The 21,763-nt window shown below is 44.2% G+C and overlaps 1 protein-coding gene across 1 annotated transcript in view; it reads right to left on the bottom strand.

The window, feature by feature from the left end:
• Nucleotides 1-948: 948 nt before the first annotated feature.
• The window catches only part of LOC120764998 (transmembrane protein 255A-like), a 31,118-nt gene continuing 10,303 nt past the window's right edge, over nucleotides 949-21,763 (bottom strand). The window contains exons 4-10 of the mRNA XM_040089174.2: nucleotides 19,511-19,573; nucleotides 14,122-14,211; nucleotides 12,257-12,319; nucleotides 11,162-11,250; nucleotides 4,637-4,799; nucleotides 3,243-3,386; nucleotides 949-1,230 (exon numbers count right to left, since the gene is read on the bottom strand). Of these exons, the coding sequence (XP_039945108.1) occupies nucleotides 1,072-1,230; nucleotides 3,243-3,386; nucleotides 4,637-4,799; nucleotides 11,162-11,250; nucleotides 12,257-12,319; nucleotides 14,122-14,211; nucleotides 19,511-19,573 (771 nt within the window). The 3' untranslated portion in view covers nucleotides 949-1,071. The remainder of the gene's footprint in view (nucleotides 1,231-3,242; nucleotides 3,387-4,636; nucleotides 4,800-11,161; nucleotides 11,251-12,256; nucleotides 12,320-14,121; nucleotides 14,212-19,510; nucleotides 19,574-21,763) is intronic.

Below are 21,763 nucleotides of genomic sequence, written 5' to 3'. Positions count from 1 at the left end.
TGCTCAGCAGCAGCCGTCTGTGCTCGAGGGATGCCAGGCAAAACCTCCTCAGAGCTTGGAGTGTTCGCTACTTAGTAACGATTCTCCTGCTCAAGGTTTTGCCCTCAGCAACTTTAAAGAGCTCCAGCCTCACGCTGCCCAGCAACGATATGCCGTGCTCACGACACCGATTAGAGTACAACTGGTAATTTAGTTACCGTCCATTTAGTTACCGTCCATTTAGTTACCGTCCATGGGGAAGTCTCTCACAGCTTGAAAGGCTGGGTCCGGCGTTTTCCATGTTGCGCGCCAATTGTAGAAATTGCTTCCTCCTGCTGCTGCTGAGGACTCCAGGACGGTGTAGATAAATGTAGACGAGAGATCTCTGAAGTTAGGTTTTAGAAGATGAGGTTTATTGTAAGGGATGTGAGGCCTTGCTCTGAGCTGCCAGGCTGCAGCTCATGGCAAGGCCTAGGAAGGTGGGGGAAGGGAGAGGTAGGGAGAGGAAAGTCCTCGGGAAAGGGTGCAAGCAAAGAGAGCGTCCAGCCCCCTTGGGACCCCTTATCAGGGTTCTTCAAGGTGGGCTGGAACAAGACTTGTGCCAATGGGGTTACAGATACCTGATACTTCAGGGGAGGGTTACAGGTGTGGGATGAACCATACATTGAGGGGTGAGACAGAACATTCCATTTGACCTCTGGGTCTGGTTGCAGGTAACCTTCAGCTGGTCACATAACTGTTTTCCCAGACGTCCAGTATCTAATACCTCTCAAACATCAAAACTTACTTTCAATTCTATCTCACCTACAGGTTTCACATTCTCAGAATCTAAGCAATCATATTCATAGGGTTTTTTGGCTTCATCCTCCCCAACATTCACTGACTCATTAAAACATCAGAAGTCTGTCCCCTTTGTCACAGGCCATCATTAAACTTCTGAAATAAGTCTTGCAAAAAAGGACAGTCCAATCTAATATTTTTATTTGCATTTATCTTCTGTATTCTCCTGCTCCCTCCCACAGTAAAATATAAATACAAAATGTTCACACTTATTTCGATGGCAAATATTGTTTTTCTACTTTCCCACATTCTTTATGGTGTGTAAGGTGATGGCTTTTCAAAAGGTGGGAAATAGCGTGGTGAGTAACGAGGCAGCACATTAGCGGCCCACATATAGCTGGGAGATGGTGACAGGGACTGGGGGTCATCAGAGAGGCCAGAAGGAGTGGAGGCTGGAAACACACTGGAATGCTGCAGGAAGACAGCAAAGTCTGTAATGTAACCATTTCCTAATGGAAATTACTTTATCAAAGCGATATTTCATTACCAAACAGTTCATAATTAACATTTCAAGGTTCACCTCAGCAAATCATGTACATACAAATAACACCTCAGATAACTTGTTGCATTCAAGGTAAGCACACCCTGTAACAGTTTTGAAAAATGAGGCTCCTTAGATCCACAATTGAAGACATTTAAAAAAAATTCTCATCACTTCTCTGTGCCTGCTGCATTTCACAAAGACTGGACAACTAAAAACTCATGAGTTTCTGTCAAATCTTGGGTGTCACGCACCAGCCAGTAGCAACAATGATTGGGCTGCTCCAAAAACCAGAGAACTGGCTCTGTCATTTTAGAGTTGTGTGTGAAAGCCAGGTTTTTGCAAGGGCCCAGGCTTCCTCAGGAATCCTGGTGTGTTGTTTTTCTCCTGTGAAAAATGTGTGGAATGAGTGGGAAGCATTCTTGCACCAGAGGGAGTGCATCCTTTGGAAGGGATTTGAGAGGCAAGGCTGGGCTTGCTCCATGTGCTGTAGGATGGCAGGAGAGAAGAGTCAGGGTGGTACAGTCACTTCTTGGAGTAGAGTAGGGCTCAAGGCAAAAGAGTCTCCACAGCCAGAGGCTCAGCTAAGGCTCCCATGCAGGCCCCAAGTTCCCTGGAAGATATGCAAGGCTCAGACATGGAATTTCATTTTAAAGAGGGACTTGGCTATATTAAATTTAGATTACTTGAATTTATGCCCAGTTTTTGTCCTGCCTAAGCCAACATCTGTGTTCACAGCAGTGAGACCCAGACACTTTGATCTGTCAGGCTGAGCTGTAAGTGTTAGCAGAGCCCAGCAATACTTCCAGTTACAAAGCAGGGAAATCACCCATGCTGAGCTCTCTGCAGGTACTGGGGCTGCCACACTGGCAAACTCTGGGTCAGACAGTGCTTAGAACTGCTGAGAAACTGAGAAAAGGACTTTGAAGCAAAGCTTGGTTTGGCATGCACTGAGGCTGGTATTTTTGTAACTGCAGGAAGTTATACAGCACCAGTGACTGTCTCAGGTTTCATTAATCTCAAAAATGAGTCACAAATACATCCTAGAAATTCTGACATAAGTGTTCAATTATATTTAGGAGCCCTGACAACAGCATTGTCCAGTGGCACTAGCAGCAGACCCAGGAAGGTTTAGATTCATGATACCTCTAATGCATGGCTCAGATGAGGGACGTGGTGGCTATCACAGAGCACACCTCTTTGTTGATGACCAAGATCTTAAACTCTTGTTAATAAAAAAAGTCTCCAGTCCTGGTGGTTGTGGGACATGTTAATTAACATCACCCCTGTGGTAACATCCACCTGACAGAAGAGCTGAGGAGGAAATGTCCTCATCTGCTTCAACAAGTGAAAGCTGATGTTGACAGCAAGGTTCACATGAAATTGCCATTTCCAACAGCACAGACCCATAGCTCAAAAAGGAAGGGGTGCATTACAGCAGAGGTGATGTTTGCAGAGACCCCTCTTAGGCCAGCTGAAGCATGTGGAAAATAACCACAACAAAATAGCATTTCAGGCATCATGTATCTTCAGGAGCTCAAATAGCTTGTTTCCAAAAGCTCATCTATTTCTCTGACACAGTTGTTGGCCTAATAAAATTTAGCACCTGAACACCTGGCTTTGACTCTCTCCTCAGAACATTGCAGTGCCAGAGGCAGTGCCTATTTTTAATGTGATCTCTACTAGTAAGTGATTGGGAGGCAGGCAGGTAGCAGGCCCTCCCTCTTGCCTTCACTTCAAAGACAGCTTTCAGGAAAACACTGCCTTAGTAAGAGAGAGCACTGCCAAGGACCAATGCCTAGTAGGAAAAAAATTGGTATTTTCTGCAGGAACAAGAAAATTAAACTGCACGAATGACAGGAAGACAGGCCCCAGGAGTCCTGCAGACTGGCTGGATTTAACCTTGCTGCTAAACAAGGAAACATCCTGTAATGTTGCCCACCTGAAAGTCATAAGTGGAGTAGGGAGGCAGGTGAGGAGTGCTGTGGTAGTAGGAGTTGTAAGATGTCACTTGTGGCCTGGAGTAGTAGTTCACTGAAGGGTGTGCATTTTCAACAGCGCAGTTCAGTGTAGGGAGGGAAGGAATCTATCAAAGCAAAAAGAAGAGAGTATGAGGCTGCAAACCCAGTCACAGAAAGCTGATAGCTGAATGAAAGCAGAAATTTAAAGGAGCACCGTGTGTCTTTATACCTCAACTCTGTCGAATTAGCAACTGGCAATCCAGTTCCCTCTCAGGCAGCAGCTAAGTTCCAAGGTAATTTCATTCCACAGCCATTAATAGTTTCAGATTCCATAGACAAGCTGGCAGTAGCCCAGTGCACACCAGTACTCATACAAAACAGATTTACATCTTCGCAAGTAGGAGAAATGATTAATTGCTTCCAAATTACTCTGTTATTTGGTGCATTTTGTGAGTTGCTGTTCATTTCTATACATCTTTGTTTACAGAGGTTTACAGGCTCTCTGGTGTGGATCAGTCTCAAAGGGCTATGATGCACAGCTGGGAATGTGTCTCCTGTTTTATTTGGGAAGATATTGGTGAGTCTGACAAGAATTCAGAGTTTTGAAATAAGGTACCCTTAGTGCAGGGCCCAAGATTTCTTTGTAAGGAAAACATATAGCCAGGACAACAAATCTCTTCTCTGTGTGACTGTTTTGTATTATACTAAATGAGTCACAAGTGACTGAAAAAGCCCCAAATGTATTTGTTGAACATTCAGTTCTACCCATTCATTTGTGCTGTTTAGAACAAAACCATATGGAAGGTAACAGGCAGTCTGGTTAAGTGAGGGTATTTTAAAGCTCACATTGTTAGAACAGTATTTTTTTCATTATCTGAAGTTTGGTTTTGATCCCCAGTTCACCCTCTCAGGTTCTGCACCATGAAGAAATTAGATGGAGAGTGTCAGCCTAACACAGCTGCTTAAACAGTCTGTAAAGCTCAGACTGCTACTATAAAATCAACAATTAATGAGCAACCACCACACTTTTCCTTGTAGAATGTAAACACTATAAAAAGGAAGATCAATTTTTAAGAAAGATCTTCTTTTTAATCATCCTGGTATTGCCAATGCCTCTCTGATGGTTCCTTTTGAAAATACAGTCTCCCAATTCTGTTAATATTTTCTAACTGTGCTCAGGTGGTGACGGCAAGATCAGAAAAGTGAATCGCTTCCACTTTTTTCATTATAGTTATTTCATCCCCTTCTTTCCACCCTGATTGAAGTAATGCATAGATCATTTGCATTGAAATACCAATAGTTTTCATGATAATTTTTAAAGGCAATTTGCCTGATTTGTTTTTTTAAATGCACAGAAAAATTGATATCCTCTTACCATGTCTTTAAAGCCTCCAAGTATTGCTGCTGTAATGATCCCTAGAAATAGACCAACTATGTTCAGAATTGTTGCCGACCAGAGCAAGTGGTAAAGGTGGATGATGTCCTGGCAGCTGCTGACATCAATATATTCATAGTACCCTCCAGAAATCTCTACTCTGCTAGATTAGGAAAAAAACCCAACAGGAATGAGACATTAATTTTAAAGAATTAAGTATTTTTAAGAAAGTTAAGATATTAAGTTGCTGAATTAGCTGAAGTAGATAGGTAATCTTTGTTAGCAGTTAACAGAAGCCGGATCTTAGATAAGCTATCTCAGATTTAGTAACTCATTGCTTGTCAGCTTTATGTTTATGTAGCTGTGCTTGTAATGAAAAACAAAATGTGGTAAATAAGATATAAGATAACTGCAGATTTCCTGCTTAAAGAACCCATTCAACACAGGAAACCATAAGTTCTACCAAGGATTCATTTATCACAAATGCATTGAAAAGGTAGAAAGGTCAGGATGAGGAAGACTCATCTTACTTCCTCATTTTGGGTGACCCCTCCCCAGAATAGACCCCCGACTCATTTTAAGAAATAAACTATGCATGCTGTATAGCCCTTTTGCCAATTAGCATACGAAGAGAGGAATGGGAGGTGACAGGGGTATGAATGTGCATTTGTACTTTGGGTATTCAACACTTCTGTAAATAAAAGGCTTTGTAATTACCTGTGAATTTCGCAGCGTGTATTAGGGAGTTATCTCACGTGCTGCCCGGCCGTAATAAACATACACTTTCTTACTTTAAACTGTTAGAGTTTTTGTCCATCACAGTTGGGTATCGATACTAGATCAATACCCATATTTCTTTAATAAGTCAGTAATGATTTAAAAAGTGCACCACATATCATAAAACCTAAGTAGTACTGCTGGACAGTAAAATGCATTCTGCAGCTCAATGGTAACCTGGACCTTACTGTTGTATTCTGCTGGAATGGTTTATTCTTGCTTTCCCTATATTTCATGTGTTAATGGTTTACCCCAGATTTTGTATACTCCCTTTTGCTCCCTATATAGTTATTCCACACCCTTTGTTCCAGCACCTTCCTTGTCCATCATCTAAACCCTGCTTAAACTCCCTGTCAGTTACTGTAAAACCTATGTTTCTATGTCTGTTATGTATCCTTTGAGACCCCACTGGACTCTGTAACACAATCCCTCCCACAGAATAACCCTATTGGTTTCCCAAATTATACTATCCTCCCCTCTCCTCTTCCCCAGTTATCTCCCATTGGTTAATTGTTTATATCAACCTCTGTTACACCCCCTGCATAAAACCCTGTGCACAGAAGTGCTTTGGGTCTTTTCTTCCCTCATGGGCCCATTCACAATAAACACGTGGATTTACCCGAGAGAAGGTCTCCTCGAATCCTTTGTCCTGGTCCTCGTGGACTCCAAAGGCTCAAGGAGTGTGCCTCTGCTCCTACAGGTTCCGTGCGTCCTAAGACTTTGCCGGGGGAGCAGGGTTCCCCACTCCTGTAGAAACGCCAGGGTGCTGAGCTAGCCTATTCACCCCGAAAGCCTTGAGGAATCCACACCTTACTACCAAGACAGTGGAGATAAAGCCTCCTAGATCCCATGCTTGTGGCATCCACAATCTCCCTGCACTAAGTGCTTGCTCTGTTCTGAAACAAATGACTTTGTGTCTGAACCTGCCGGTTATTTATTTCATCTGAAATCTCCACAGACGTCCTGGAGGCTTACCAAGGACAAACTGGTCTTGGAAGTACCCTGGGAAATCAGTCTGTGCTCCAAGAAGTGGCAGCTGCCCCCCAGGCAGTGCTGGCTGCTTCCACAGACACAGAGCAGCTGGGTGAGATAGGGATAGGCACAGGCCATCACAGCTCCTGCCTGGCTCCGCAGGGCTCGGCTGACAAACAGGTCCAGCTCCGTGCCCTGCTCCAGCCATCAGCCCCTCACAGCTCTACAACAGCCTGGGCTGGCTGGTCTTTCTGCTCACACTTTGAACCTTTTCCACATGCAGAAAAGAGAGAGAGAAAACTCGGTCAAATCTAGTTAGGTCATTATTTTGGAAAAGGAAAAGCAACTCCTGTAACATGTGGGCTGAAGTCTTGCAGTGGAATTCTTCAGGAATGACTTCTCTCTGACTGCCAGGTGGGGGACAGGCTGGCCTTCAGCACAGCTTATCAGATGTAGTGGCCTACAGCAAATACCCCTTCAGAAAACATATTTATCACGGACAAACAGTACCAAGAGCTTATGAATGACATCTCCCAGCTCACACACAGGGTTAGGCTCAAAGCACACGAAAGCTTTGAGGAAAGGGGGAAGAACTGGCTATTATTTAAGGTCAAGAAGCAGGAGATCCAGGTTCAGCTCCTCAGCAGACTCCACAAGGCCTATAGGAAACTGCCCCCTTTCACAAATCACCCTCCTTTGCTGATTACTTAACTTCTTTACCCTTTTTATTCCCATGTTTCATTTTAGCAGGCCACTGCGGGAGACATCACAAAGAGAGATGGGGGTGTCAAGCGGAATCGAGGCAGAGCTTAACCACAGGTTACAAAAACCTGTTCCCTGGCTGGCATGACCTCTGTGTAACCTGAGCTCTCACTGTTGTGAAAAGTGCATATTATATGGCTCTACGCAAGATATTTACTATATGTATTATGTTGTATTGATTGTTAATGTTGTATTAATATTTTGATAGTATGGTAAATGTAGTTTTGTAGTTAAAATGTAGTTTTTATGTACCAACCACAGGAAAACGTAAATCTTTCAGAGAAAAAAGAATTTACTACTTCCTTATCAGAAGAGACCAACTTCTCCTGCCTTGCTCAGCCCTGAAGACGCCATAGAGATTAAAGGAAAAAAGTGATACTAACCAGAGACAATTCTTTGTTTGAATGGAATTTATGCATCATGTATGAAATGTATGAATATTCAACAGGCTATTGCTTTTAAGAGATAATCCTTTGATAACAGGGGTCCTTCTCCAGAGCTTTTTTGCTCGGGGAGGCACCCAGACATCTGTAACTTTGTTTTTATTGTCTCGTATTGTCCTAACCCTAATTGTTCAATTTTTTTACTCTAATTCTATTTTTATAACCATCTTATTTACTATTAAACTTTCAAAATTTTAAAAACAAGTGATTGGTGTTTTTCACACTGTGACCCTCTAACAATAAAACCTGTAAGTGCTGTCTGTGAGAGCACAGATCTCTCAGTGAGAACATCCCGCATTGTTCAGCATGTCCTAATCAGCGGGAAGGGGCTTGCCCTGTTGTAATGCATTAATTGTGTTATGTTTTATTGGATCTGTAATCTGTATCATGTGTATTGTCCTTACTCAGCTGTAACCTAACTCTTCCACTGCCACTTCTCCATGATTGGGTGGTGTCTTGTCCCTGCCTCTGGCCCTGCCCCCTGGGGGAAAAGCCCCTGCTTGGGCAGGGCCGAGCTGTCTCTGGCACCGGAAAGTGATCCGGGAAGATCTCCAGCCAAGGCAGGGCAGGACTGGAGAATAAAGCAATATTTTCCCCCCGGACAAAGAGCAGGTTCTTTCTTTTGCCATCGGCGGTCGTCTAGTCTTGTGGAGAATCCCACATTGCCTCTTGCTGCCAAAGCCAGGGTTCCCAGCATCAGGAAGAAGGCAAGATTGCTGTCACATTTTCCATTATTTCCATTCTTTACATGTGCACTAACGAGTCTTGAGTGTCTGTGCCTCTTACTGAGACCACCATCCAGCTCCTCCTCAGTGCAGGATGTTTGTGTGGTACTAAGCAAGATTAAAATAGCAACAACTGATATCTTTTATCAGAGAGGAGAAAATGGGTCAGGGGCAGGTCCCAGAACCAGGACTGGGGAAGAAAAAACAAAATACCAACAAAAACAAAAAGAAATACAGAATAGTTTCAAGCTTTTCTATTCCAATCAGTTCTCTATGTATCGCTCTCTTCAGCTAGTTAAAAGGGACTGTGTTCTGTAAACTGCTCAAGGAAAGCATGAGCTTCACCCCTCTTTCACAAAGTCCTACAGAGACCAGGGATCACACTTCCCAGCACAGGGAACCACCCACCCTCTCCCAGAGGCAGCTTTTGATCTTCCTCCACCACAGTCAATGATTTAAGTGGAATCCAGCCCAACTAAGTACTGTGAGAAATGCTAAGCCTGAAACAGCCCTAGGCAAGAGCCAGCAGTAAAAAATCAATTTATTAATTACTCGCTGACACACATTGGACACTCCACAAGGTATAATCAGGGCATGCTGTAAATTTATGTGGCTTAGGAAGAGTAGCCAGATCTCAGTGGTGTGATCACTCTGCAGTGGTTCTCAATTGGTAACCACCTTTTGACTCATTGCACAGTGCTGGTTCACCTTCCAACCCTGTGTGGCCATGAAAGACATTCACTGGGAAGAGATGACACTGGTTTATGAACACACAGATGGTGAGACATTAAATTTGAAGAATTGGGGGTTGTAGGAAAGTTAAGATAATAGTTGCTGAGTTAGCTGAAGTAGGTAGATAAGCAATTGTTATAAATGAGATAGACCAAATTCGATAAATCAAAATTTGGAATTTTATTGAGAGACAAAATAACAGTCTCGGACAGCCACAATTAAAAGGACAGCGTCGAGCCCGGGGTCGCCGCTGGGTGAACAACGATAACACACTCTGCCAGTCTGTTATCCCCAAGTTCACATTTGTGGTTTGCAGCAGTCTCTTTTTATACACTGGATCGTGGAGAGAGGCTCGGGATGTCGAAAGTCCTCCCTCCGAGGCATCTTCATTAAACATGCAGGTTTCAGTTCTAAGAGTCTGAATGGATCAGCGGAGGAGGACAATGCTGTTAATGGTCGGTTCCAGGTGTGGTGTGGACATGTTAATTCTAGCCGGAGACCATCTAGATACGGATCTGAAACTATCATCGGGTTCTCCGGGCTATCATCTCCGTTTTCCGTTGCCTTTTGTTTCTTTTCAGCGATTCCTGGCAGTGACAGTCTTCTGTCCTCCTTTCTGGTAATTCCAATCAAGCTCTCCTCGTGTCCCTCCCATGCCTTTTCAGGCTAGGGAAATTCTTGTATTTTATTAAGTCCCCTTCCTCCCGAGTTAACTCACAAAATACTATTTTAAAACAAAACTTAACTTCTAACATGCTAGGTTATACAGAACTTATATTTATACAGTCGGTATTGCATTTTATATTCTATTAACATGAATTAACTTTAGAACAGATGTTACATTCCCTTTTAATGATTCTCAGCCAAGGCATGTTTGTGTCTCTCTCCTGGTAATTCTAATCATGTTGTGTCTCGTGCCCCCCCCTTGTCTTTTCAGGCGAGAGAAATTCCTGTACTTCTACTGAGCTGCTTTCTTCTGAGTTAACTCATAGCATATTGGATTAAAACAAAACTTATACTTATAGGGATGATATTACACTTTGTATCTTTTAACACAAATTAACTTTAGGACATATATCACACTTTGCTTGCAATTAACAGAAGCCAGATCTTAGATAAGCTATCCCGGATTTAGTAACTCATTGCTTGTCAGCTTTATGTTTATGTAGCTGTGCTTGTAATGAAAAACAAAATGTGGTAAATAAGATATAAGATAACTGCAGATTTCCTGCTTAAAGAACCCATTCAACACAGGAAACCATAAGTTCTACCAAGGATTCATTTATCACAAATGCATTGAAAAGGTAGAAAGGTCAGGATGAGGAAGACTCATCTTACTTCCTCATTTTGGGTGACCCCTCCCCAGAATAAACCCCCGACTCATTTTAAGAAATAAACTATGCATGCTGTATAGCCCTTTTGCCAATTAGCATACGAAGAGAGGAATGGGAGGTGACAGGGGTATGAATGTGCATTTGTATTTTGGGTATTCAACACTTTTGTAAATAAAATGCTTTGTAATTACCTGTGAATTTCACAGCGTGTATTAGGGAGTTATCTCACGTGCTGCCTGGCTGTAATAAACATACACTTTCTAACTTTAAACTGTTAGAGAGTTTTTGTCCGTCACAGTTGGGTATCGATATTAGATCAATATCCATATTTCTTTAATAAGTCAGGGTGGGGAATGGAATGGTGGCAAGGTGAAAAAGAACAGCATCCCAGTTTTTCTGCATCTTCAATATTCTCAAAAAAAAATCAACCCAGTGCCAACAGAGAAGGAAGGTATTAAGACAAGCAACACTCAGTAGGTGGAAAACCTGAGGAGGACACCAAGCATGAAAGTAATGGAAACTCCTGTGCTCTTCATTTTTCCAGCTAGGCTGCCCCAAAGCATGCTCACCCATAGCTGGGATGGCCTTGGTGTATTTCACACCCACCTTTACTTGGTTAGCTTTTATCTGGGGTTCCTCATTGCTAACAAACACAGCTTAAGGTCCCATCTCACAACTGTCATTAACTGATACTACCCTGCAAATGAGCTGCAAGCTATTGCAAACGAGCATGACCACTGCTTGCCCTTTCCACTGCCAGGAGTGGCATTTTTGGCTTACTTCCCACAGTTGTACAGGTCACAGCAGAAGCAGGTATTGGTTTTTATTTTCGGTGTGCAGGGGGCATGGCGCTGTGGGTGACAGACCGCCTGTGTGAATACAGAAAAAAATACATAAAGCACAGAATGACGCAATCCTCAAATACAGTTTCTCTGCTGTTTGGCCTGCTCTACATGTAGATTTCTCAGTGATCTCCACATTAGCCCCAGGCAGATTTTTCTTTTCTTATCTTGCTCCCACAAAGTCCTCCATTACTGGAACAGAGATGCACTAGATGCTCTAGAACAGAGCAGCGTTTCCTTTTGTTGTGGGGAACTCACAGACAAGCAGGTGCTTGCAGAGGAAGGAGGTTTTTCAACTCTTACAAGCAGCCAGGGTATTGCTGAACTAACGCACCTCACCCCATGGCAACGCAGAGCAGAGTTGTCAATAGCGTGGCCCAAATTGAGAGCAAGGTTCCCATAGTGCTGCAGAACTGACCAAAATGGTTAATTGTCTGTGCCTGTGGGTGGTAACACCCGAGTTCACATGGACAGTCTTCAGCCTAGCATGTAACTTTGCACCCTCAAGCAGGCCTTCTAATTTGGTATATAGTGGTTATTCAAAACTACCTGTGAACTTGTAAGGAAAGCTCTGAGAGACAATCAGTGCTCAGCAAAGGCAGACAAAGACGTCCATACACACTATCAGTATGTGGCAGGATCATCCATCCCCAACAGACTTCTCTTTGGAGACTAGGAGAGGTGCAGAGGTTGGTACTTGTTGCTCATATACACAGAAATTACTGCTGTCTGAAATCCTGACCCACCACCCAGCTCCTACAATGAATGCACAGCTGAAGATCTAGAGAAACTGGTGAATTTTCCTATCCTACATCCCCTTCTCTCCATCTGCTCCTTCACTATTGAGGCAGTACATGGAGGAACCCACCTCCCAAGTGCTCCCAGCATCCTGCTCCCACCCCAGGCCCAGCCTCCCACCCCCCTCCTCACTTTGCAGACCTCCAGGACACTGGAGCAGCTGCCTGGCAGCAGGTTCCTCCACCTGCACCAAGAAGCTGGTCCCTTAACAGGACACAACAGAATCTGCTCTCACCTCTGGTGGGGTCGTACTCTTGGAGTAGTACTGACATCGCCCCGCATACAGTGGCCTCAGATCCTGCCAGAGAAAAAGCACCAGGCTTAGCCCTGCAGCAAAATCAAAATCACAATCACCCAAAGGGTCTGGGGAAAGGGACTAGGCTTTAGAGAGACTGATCCCACACCAGCACCTCAATACAGCAATGGCTCTCCAGCCCCCACCCCAGCCCCCTGAGCCCAGGGTGATGTTTAACCCTGGTCGTTGGAGGCATGAAATTGTTCCAGCCAGCATGGGAGGTGCAGTCTCTTAAGCTGGGCTCTTTGGGTGATAGTGGCCATCCTGAACTGAAAGATTTATTCCTCATCCTGCAAGACACACCCCAGGTCTGCCTGACCTATTTCTGAAGGCTCTTCTTGCAGAATCATAGCAATTTTTCATTAACTGTTGGCAAATTTGTCCTTCCTGTGCTCTTCAGTGTCTTGTGGGAAAGCTCTGGAGGATCATCAACATTCCAGCCTGCAAATATGCATTAATGCCTCCCTTTGGGGCAGCTTGATCTCCAAGGCAAAACTTCAGGGAAAGCAATGCCAGATGTGTATCCACATCAGCGAGCCCTTCCCAGGAGCAGCCAGGCTGGCTCTCCAGGTGTCTGATCCAAAGCTCTGGGTGGCAGGGCAGTGGCAGCAGCTGGTAACAGGAAGAATGCTTTGTGCTGGCATGGCAGGAGCATGTCTCCAGCAAGGTGGTGACATTTTTGGACTGTTAGGTGGTAAAGTGAGGCCAAAAACCCATCTGTTCATCACGAGGCAGAAACCAAATCCTTTGTCATCACAACTGCTCAGCTCTGGTTGCCTCAGACAGGCAGCCACCCCCAGAGCCAGCTGGGAGGAGGTGCCAGCTCATGCCATAACCCAACCCATGCAAAGGTCACACCCTTGCAAAGGGGGTAAGAGATGGCCCAGACTTGCTGGTTTTATCCAGACAGATGGACACCCATCACACAACTGAGAAGAGTTGCCCTTTGCTCTGTCAGCAAATCCTGCCATCCAGCAATCTTTCCACCACTGGAATACTCAGGGGCAGGAGAGAAGAGCCAGCTTCACAAGGAGCATAACTAGCCAGCTGACACAGGGAGTTTCCATTTCATGGGTAATTCTGATCTGCAATTCCTTTCTGTTCTGATACAAATAAACTCCAAATCTGTCTTTTTAATCCCCTTTTGCCAAAAATTTTTAAAAAACGTCACCAAACTGCAGAGCTGCAGGACAAAAAACTGTTTACAGTTATAAATTTCAAAAAGCTGAAATAGAATTCTGTCTTTATATTTCTATACTAATAACTAATGCTTCTGCACATCCCACTGTACTAGTGATTGGTCATGGCAGCAGTAGCTCATAATTTTTTTAAGTCACCAAAATGAAACTGGGAACCTACTGCAAATGTTTCCTGTTTATACTGTAATGCTTCAGTGAGCTTTGTATCAAATTGCTTCATTCTACTACAGCATCCAGTGATTCACTCTGCATTAAGAACTAGCTCTGCCTACATTTAAAACAAAATAGATGTTACTGCTCATATTTTGTCCCTTGCTGATAGTTGTAATTCACATTACATCTTTAGTGTTCTGATACTCAGTAAACACATAAAGCCAAAAAAATCCAAAGCAAAGCTTTAAGATCTTAGTGCTTTCCACTAATTTTAAAATATTTTTTAAAAAATAATAACATTTTTCTAAAGCTTGTGTTTTAAAGCAGCATTCATTCAGCACATGATATATATTTACAGGGTTTGATGCGGCCTGATAGAGGATTGCAGACACCATCACTTGTTTTCTTAGAGTAAAAGCATTGCAGGACCTATGTTTTCCTGGTTGCACTTACTATGTGTCTGGCAGCAAAGACACCGTCTACTATGGCACAGCAGAATGCAGCAATGACACCAAAGCTGATGAAGATGATCGATGCAACCAGCTGAGAAAGGAAAACAAAGCAAAGTATCATCTGTCTCTCCACAACCAAGTGATTAGTGCCCTCTCCACAAGGATATGTAAACCACAGTCGATAAACCCTCAAGCAATCAATGACCCGAATGTTTGCCCAGGCTGCACAGACTGGTTTGGCTGAAGGCAGTAGGATGTGTGTCTGCTCTGGCAGAGTGGCAGGAGTAGGAGCATTGTGCCAGACTAGTTCTCTGAGGACTTGATAGAGTAATGCAGGTTTTTCCATTACTCCAATAGGCTAAACTTGGCCTGAGAATAGACCTCCTCTTCTGGCTGCTGCTATCTTTAACTCTCCCCTGGAGAGATAGGAGAGAATTTCTACACTTCTCACCCCAGAGTGCTGTGGGGAGCTGCTCCTGTGAACTCTTACTGAGCTATGAGGATGCAGGAGACTGCAGTGTGTGAATCTCTCTGCTGGGACTGTGCCTTCAGGGAACAACACTTGGATGCAGGCACAAGCACAAAGCCATGAGAGCAGAAGGCAGGTGACTAGCCGATGCCATTGGTGCTGTACACCCTCACAGCAGCCTGGCTGGGCTCCTTGGTGCCAGGCTGTGGCAAGCACAGTCCATCCAGCCTTCCACTGGACAGCTGCAAGGAGAGAGACTTCCCTCTGTTGGAGTCCAGGGCATTCCTTTGGTTGCCCTGGAGGGTCAGGGACCTGGGCAGGGGGGTCTGGGACCCCAGCCCAGGGCTCAGAGAGACACTGGCTTTGATTTCAGTCCATGGGAAAAACTTCCTACACTGAGAGAAGGTTTACATGCCACAAGAATGTGAGAAATGGTAGTTTAGCTTATCACAGAATGAGAAAATAATAGTTTTAGGTTCCTAGCATTGAAGTGAATGGGGACAAGATGGAGAATCTGGGGCGTTGTTTCCTTCTCCTTCTTCTTCCCTCACTCCATTGCTGCATTGACGTGGCACAAAGTAGTTAGTGAGGATTGGGTCAAAGTAAAGATGACCTTTTTAGTAATAGTGATAGACATTGGTAAGAAATAGTAAATAAGAAATAGGTAGTAATTAGTATAAAAGATAAGGACAGCCCAGCTCGGGGGGAGACGTGAGGAATCCATGCAGCTGCGAACATCTTGTCGGACTCCGAGAAAATTGTAAGATAAGAAACAATAAACGAAGTATGCAACCTTGAGAAATCTAAACCTGAGAACTCCGTCTCTTCCTTCGGCTCGGCTCGGAGCTGTGCAGGGGAGCAAAGGACCCTGAAACCACCTCAATGTTGGGGTAAGCCCCCGACATCCCTCCACCTGCAGCTTGAGAAGGGCAGTCAGGTGTGATCCTTTTCCACTGGCCGCATCCTGCCCATTCTTAAAATTAGGGTGAAAGCATTCAGCAGGTAAACCAGAAATAATCTCCAATCCAGGTATGAGAAACAGTGTCTATTCCCACTGTGCCACTTCAAGCACCACCTCTGCCAGAGCCAGTGCTCAGCTGGGCTCAGAGGAGCTGTGCACCAGTGCTGACACAGCCCCTCTCACACCTGAACTCAGCTCAGCTGATGCCAGTGGGCTCCTGACCAGCTCCTCACACAGAGCTCCCAACACTGATCCCAATCCCCTCTGCCAAAGTACACTGGGGATATCAGCAGGACTGAAGAGGGAGGGCAAGTACAGCATTTAGACAGACAGGTTCACAAAATGCAGCTTGGGGAACAGCTTTCAATTTTACTTCATATATATTGAAATACGTTATTTCAATATATTTACAATATTTCAGTGTAAAGAACAGGGAGCTCCCTGGTGCTTTTCCAACTCTGGTGACCACAACCTTCAAGTGTCAGTTGCTGGCAGCTGTTAAAAACTGTTTCTCCACAAGTACAAAGGTGACTCTGGTCATGGGGGAGCTGTAAGCAATAGTAAAAATTGCTACAGCCCATATACAAAGTTAACAGTTAGCCCAGCCAGCACTGACAGATAGCTCAGGTCTCCTGACTTGGGGATGTTTGTTTTAAAGATCCAGGTACTAAGTTTGCTTGAAAACCTTGGCTCCTTCCACTGCACAAGGCTCCAGTTCTCCAAAAGACAAGCCAACCCCCCGGACAAATACAATCCAGAAGGATCCTATGTGTGTTTTTAAAGTACCTCAGGATTTTTAGGTTAATCACACTGGTGTTATGTACAGCTTCCCAAATGAAAACAGATCTTTTTCCAGTAACCTCCATGTGCAGACCAGATCAGCTTGAACAATGACTGGAGATGCCAGGAGGCTCACCTGGGACAGTGGAAATGGCCCCTGTACAATTGCTTACTTAAAAATGAGAGAAAATAAAATGGTTTTCTAGATGAGGCAAGTATTCAAGGCATAATCATTAGACCTGCAGCAGCAGAGAGAGCAGGCTGTGAAATGATCCCAGTGACCATATGAACGTCATGATCACAACAAGCTGTTACTGGAATATTAGATGCTGTGCCACACAGTACTTGCAGATGGCAGCAGGTGACAAGTTTTCCAGGACCAGATCCCTGTTTCTGTCAGCTGTAAACTCCTGCATTTCTTCCCCACTCAGCCCCACCCTTTGCATGTCTGGATTCCAACTCACACTCTCCATTACAAAGTCACACTGTCTCACTACCAAACCAGTGAAACCACACCAGGGGAGAAAGCCCAGTCTTGGTGGAAGACATGGGGTTTATGGCTTAGGTTATTTTGTAGCAAGTTTAGTTTTTCTCAGTACTGTCCTTTGTTTCATACACACATGAAAGAGGATATTTGCCCTAAATAGCATGAGCCTTAGAGATGGGAAGTGAGCCAAACACTAAATATATACAATTAGGGAATTTGTCAGTCATCTCTGCTCACAGATAGGAGCTGCTAATATGGTGGTTTAAAATAAATACAAAATTAATTATACTTTTGTAACAGCCCTACCAAGAGATAAGTATCTGATGCTCACTTTTTCTACATAGTTTTCTCCTTCTCAGATGTAGAAAGAAAAGCCTGAAAACCAAACACTGAGAATTTATTATAGAGAAAAAAATCAAACAGCAAATAGAAACATACAAATTGAAAGGAATTAAAAGGAGGTGTCTTTACAAACTGTGGGCCTGATGGTAGATAAGGCCAGATATGGAGAGGTGAAAGAAACAATGGGGGGGAACCATAAATTCCATTGGAATTCCACTAATTGACACAGACTGTTACTCGAGATAGTACTAAATCTCTGGATTTAGAGAAAAAGAACAGACACAAGGAAAAATAAAACCAGGGGGATATACATTAGAAGGGGGAATTAGGCATTTCAGGAAGTCTATACCTCTCAAGTACTTCAGCCAATGGGGAAAGAGAGAGGGAAATGCAGCTGGGAAATTAGGATAAGAAGGAAGCTGTGTCCCCTAAAAATTGAGACACCCCAGGGGAAATTCCCCATGGCCTCTCCCTTTATTCGAATAAAGTTACAGGACTCCTCTGTCTCCTTTTTAGACATAAACCTCTAGTGTTTGTGGATTAATTTTCTTGACAAAATTAATTTAAAAAAATCACAGTTTTCAACTTATCAATAAGAATTTTGATTTGGGGTTGATAATACTGTTACTGTAGCAAGCAGAAGTCCCTCTCTAGAGCTGTGTGATACTGATTGATCTTCACCCATGTAACTCCAGATGAAGTCAGCCACATCAAGTAGCATTCAGACAACAAAAGACAAACTGGGTTCAGATAGTGCAGGAGTGTCGTGGCCTGAGGTTCCCTTTAGGTGATGGTACAGCCCCACAGGGGCTGTGAAGGTGCTGGTTCTTACTTTCCCATGGCACAGATGACTGTCATAAAGGTGTGTAAACAACTGACTCCTCACTTGGAAGCTGCTGAGTAGGCAGTGGGGTGTGTGCCAGAGCTGCCTGCAGTGCGGGCAGCATTGCTGGGCAGCTGGCCCTCCTTGTGGGCACAAAAGCTCTCCCTTCCCTTCTAGAGGCATGGCATGGAAGTCAATACACTTAAGTGGGAAAAACCAGAGCGGTCTGTTCCTGTCAGCAGTCTGGGGAAAGTGAGAAGTGCTCCTTCAAGTTAGCTCTCCTCATCAGCCACACTGGCTTGCTCCGCTCCTCACACTCACCAGTCACAGACAGAAACACGCACAAGAACACAGCTGCACAAGTTGCTTTTGGCTTTTTCTGCCTCCAGCTGCACAACAAGCCAGACCAAGGCTGCCTTTTAGCAAACTAGGACACAGGGGAAGTTCAGAGAAGTTGAAGAAAATAAATCCTCCATGGCCAGTGGTATCACAGAAACATGCAGTGGACAAAGCTGCCACTGTAAAGTGCTCCTGGGTAAGGAGGACATGTGACTAAAGCACAGGGACAATAAGTGACAGCTACTGTGTGTCCTCTCTGTGATCAGAGTGGAAACACGCTCACTGCCAGCCCAGGTAGCAGTGATGCAATTCCTGCAAAGCTGGGTCATGAATGTTTTTTAGGACACAAAATGATAGAGAGTTGAAAAGAATAAGCACAGGCTACCCAGGGCTCTTCAAAATAATCAAACAAGTCAGAGCCACACTATCACTTGTGGGCACTCCTGTGAAGAGTCCAGGACTGTCACAATATGGTCATTGCTCAACCAGACACTGACATGCTGCTAAAACATGATGAGCAAGAGGCTGAAACCCTGCTAGGACAGAAAGAACAGGGATATGTTGCTCTTGCAGAGCCAGGGTGAAAACAACAAAAAATATCCACTGGGAAACACCTCCCCTGCTCCCTGTCTGACTGTGGGAAAGGCAAATGTCATCTCCTGCAGGGTCTGCCTCACCCTCTCCTTCTGCTCTGCAGGGAGCATGCTATCTGCAAAGCAAAGGCAGCACAAAGGCAGACTCTGGATTTGGACAGGCAGGAATTTCTCCCATCTGCCTTTGCAGAACTTGCCTTAGCTTTGGTCAGCAGCACATACTGCTAATCTGATCCTTGAGCCCCCTCCATCCCTGCCAAGGCAGGCAGCAGCCCAGCAAGACAGGCTGCAGGGACAGCATGACCTCCCTCCGCTCTCTGCAGCCTCACATGAGCAAGGCTGGAGGGATCTCACTGCCAGAGCCTGGGACAACCACCAGGGAGGGGGATTGCAGCTGCTCTCCTGAGTGAGATGAGCAGAGGCAGGAGGCAGAGTGCCCACAGGGTGCTGCTCCTAGGCTGCCAGAAACCATCTCCAGTTCTCAAGAGGTATGCAACACTACCCTGGAAGAGTTGGGAAAACCTAAAATACTACTCTTTACACACAATATTTGAGTCACTGTCATTTTTTTAGAGAAGTTTTTATAAAGAGCTTACCATTTGTCTTTTGTTTTCTATCAAGTTTGATCCGATTATTCCAAGGAACGACCCAAAACCAAGCTGAAAAACAATGTATTGTTAGCATTTAGATCAGGATGATACTCGACATATTTTACAAACAGATAGAACACAATTAAATCCAGAAGCAGCAAAAGAACATTCTGATGATGTGTGAGCACTCTTCCTTCAGCAAGAAATCAGTGGAGTCTCTCGCTACCAGGAACTATCAGGTGTATCCCACATGTCACTAAAAGCATGTGTAGAAAACAAAAGGATGAGTTCTGAATTCCATCCCCCCCAGTGATGCTGATAAATGGCTGGTGGATGAGGATATGCACTGCTGTCTTGGAACAACCTTACAAACACTCAGGAGCCTCTGGATGCAAACCCAGCAGGACCAATGCACTAAAACCTCCAGGACCAGGTTTCTGTGACCTCACTGAGCATGTGAGCAACCACCTCAGTTTTCAGCTCAGAGAGTTCCTCAGTGTGAAGCCTGAAATAAGGGAGATTTACACTTTGGAAGATTTAGCAGTTTTCTGTCTTCTCTTATTCCTCTCTCATTTCCAGGGGTGAGGATGTATCAACCAGGGTGCTCTACCAGAAGAGCTCACACCAGCCCAACAGAATAAGCTACTGCAGCAAAAGCACCTTTTCTTGCTGCTGTAACTGACGACACTTATTTCAGCTCAGTGAAGTCAGCCAGGAGAGCAATTTCCAACCTCCTTTCTCCATAGCCTTAAGCTACACTAAGAAGTTTCTAAGACAGGGCACACCTCAGCCAGGACAGAAACAGGGACTTCAAGCAGGAACCATGGACTAAGAGGGGAGATGCAAAAATAGTTTTGTGTCACACTGAGAAAGGTCTTTGGTTGATGTAGAGCATATCCAACCCCACTTCCATGGGTTGGCAAAATGAGAAACGCTGGATAAGTCCTACAGCTGGATCTGTCATATGAAGGAGGTGCAAATCCAGACAACAGACCAGGGGCCAGTGAAGATCCATGTAAGAATGCCCAATAATTCGCCAACTCCCCAGGAAGAAAAACAAGGCATGAGACAAGCTGTAGTGTTTCAAAAATGAGTCAGCTAACCTGGAATCAATACTTTGAGATCCAGGAATAGAAAACAAAGGTTTAATGAATCCAATACTAACATGCAGAGGCATATGCAGAGATTAGCAGACACAAATGTGATGTAAACTTGGGCTTCAATTTTCCCTTGCCCTGCTTTGGTGTAGCAGGATTTTTGAAGACAGACACAGAGAGGCCTGACAATGCTGGGAAAGTTCTGTTGTTTTAGCACTGTCAAGGACGTTGAGCCTGAGAACCAGGACACTGAGCCTGAGAACCAGCTTTTTCCCTCAACAAAGTTGTAGCGGTTTCACGTTCACTAAATTTTGGTCTTGGTACTCACTCTTTCTGTGGGAGAGAGACTAGGAGAAAAACAAAGCAGGCTCAACCTTAAAATTAACAAATAGTTTTATTAACACACACCAAAAGAATAGAAAAAAAGAAAGTTGGAAAAAAACCCTTAAACTGAATAAAACTTCAAAAACACTCTTCCCTCCCCTTACAAACTGTCCACTTTCTTACAAAACAACATAAAGAGACAAAACTTGTAATTTTCAGTCAGTTTCACTATCTGACAATAGTCTTTCATCAATTCTTTAGGGGAAGAGTATCTTTTAGAGTCATGGATCCCACTGACAACTTAGAACAGTTCTCTTGTGGGTTTTTTAACTGTGACAAAAACAGCTGTCTGGAGAAACTTGCCTTTGTGACCCTCCCAGGAGCAGTTTCCCAAGCTGCTTATGGGTCATGGGTCTTAGACTTTTGCATACTGGGGTGTCACTTTTTAAAGATGAATAACTCCAAAGCAAAGGATTTTTCATTTCAAGGTACAGAGATATCTTCTCAATTCTTCACTGGCACAGGGGGCTTCTCATCTTTATCTCTGTTCAAGCATCTTATAGGATATTACTTAGTCCATCACAAACACCTTTGCTCAAATCCACACACAAATTAAAACAATCATCTCCCCAAATGCATATCTTTCCCATGATTTAAAGGAATGATCTAAATATAGAGTTCATTTCCATGGCTCAAGTAAGAATAGAACAACTAACTCTTCAACCCTCTGTCCCAATAGTCTTTTCACTCTTGCTCTACTGACTTCATCCTGTTGTTCTTTATGTTCACTCTGTCCTTTCTTACTCTCTCAGAGAAGGGCTAAGCTCTGGAAGCTTCA

This window comes from Hirundo rustica, chromosome W (genome assembly GCF_015227805.2).
Source record: "Hirundo rustica isolate bHirRus1 chromosome W, bHirRus1.pri.v3, whole genome shotgun sequence".
In the NCBI taxonomy this organism is placed as follows: domain Eukaryota; kingdom Metazoa; phylum Chordata; class Aves; order Passeriformes; family Hirundinidae; genus Hirundo; species Hirundo rustica.
Note: the sequence above shows the minus strand (reverse complement) of the source record. Positions and strands in the feature narration are given on the sequence as shown.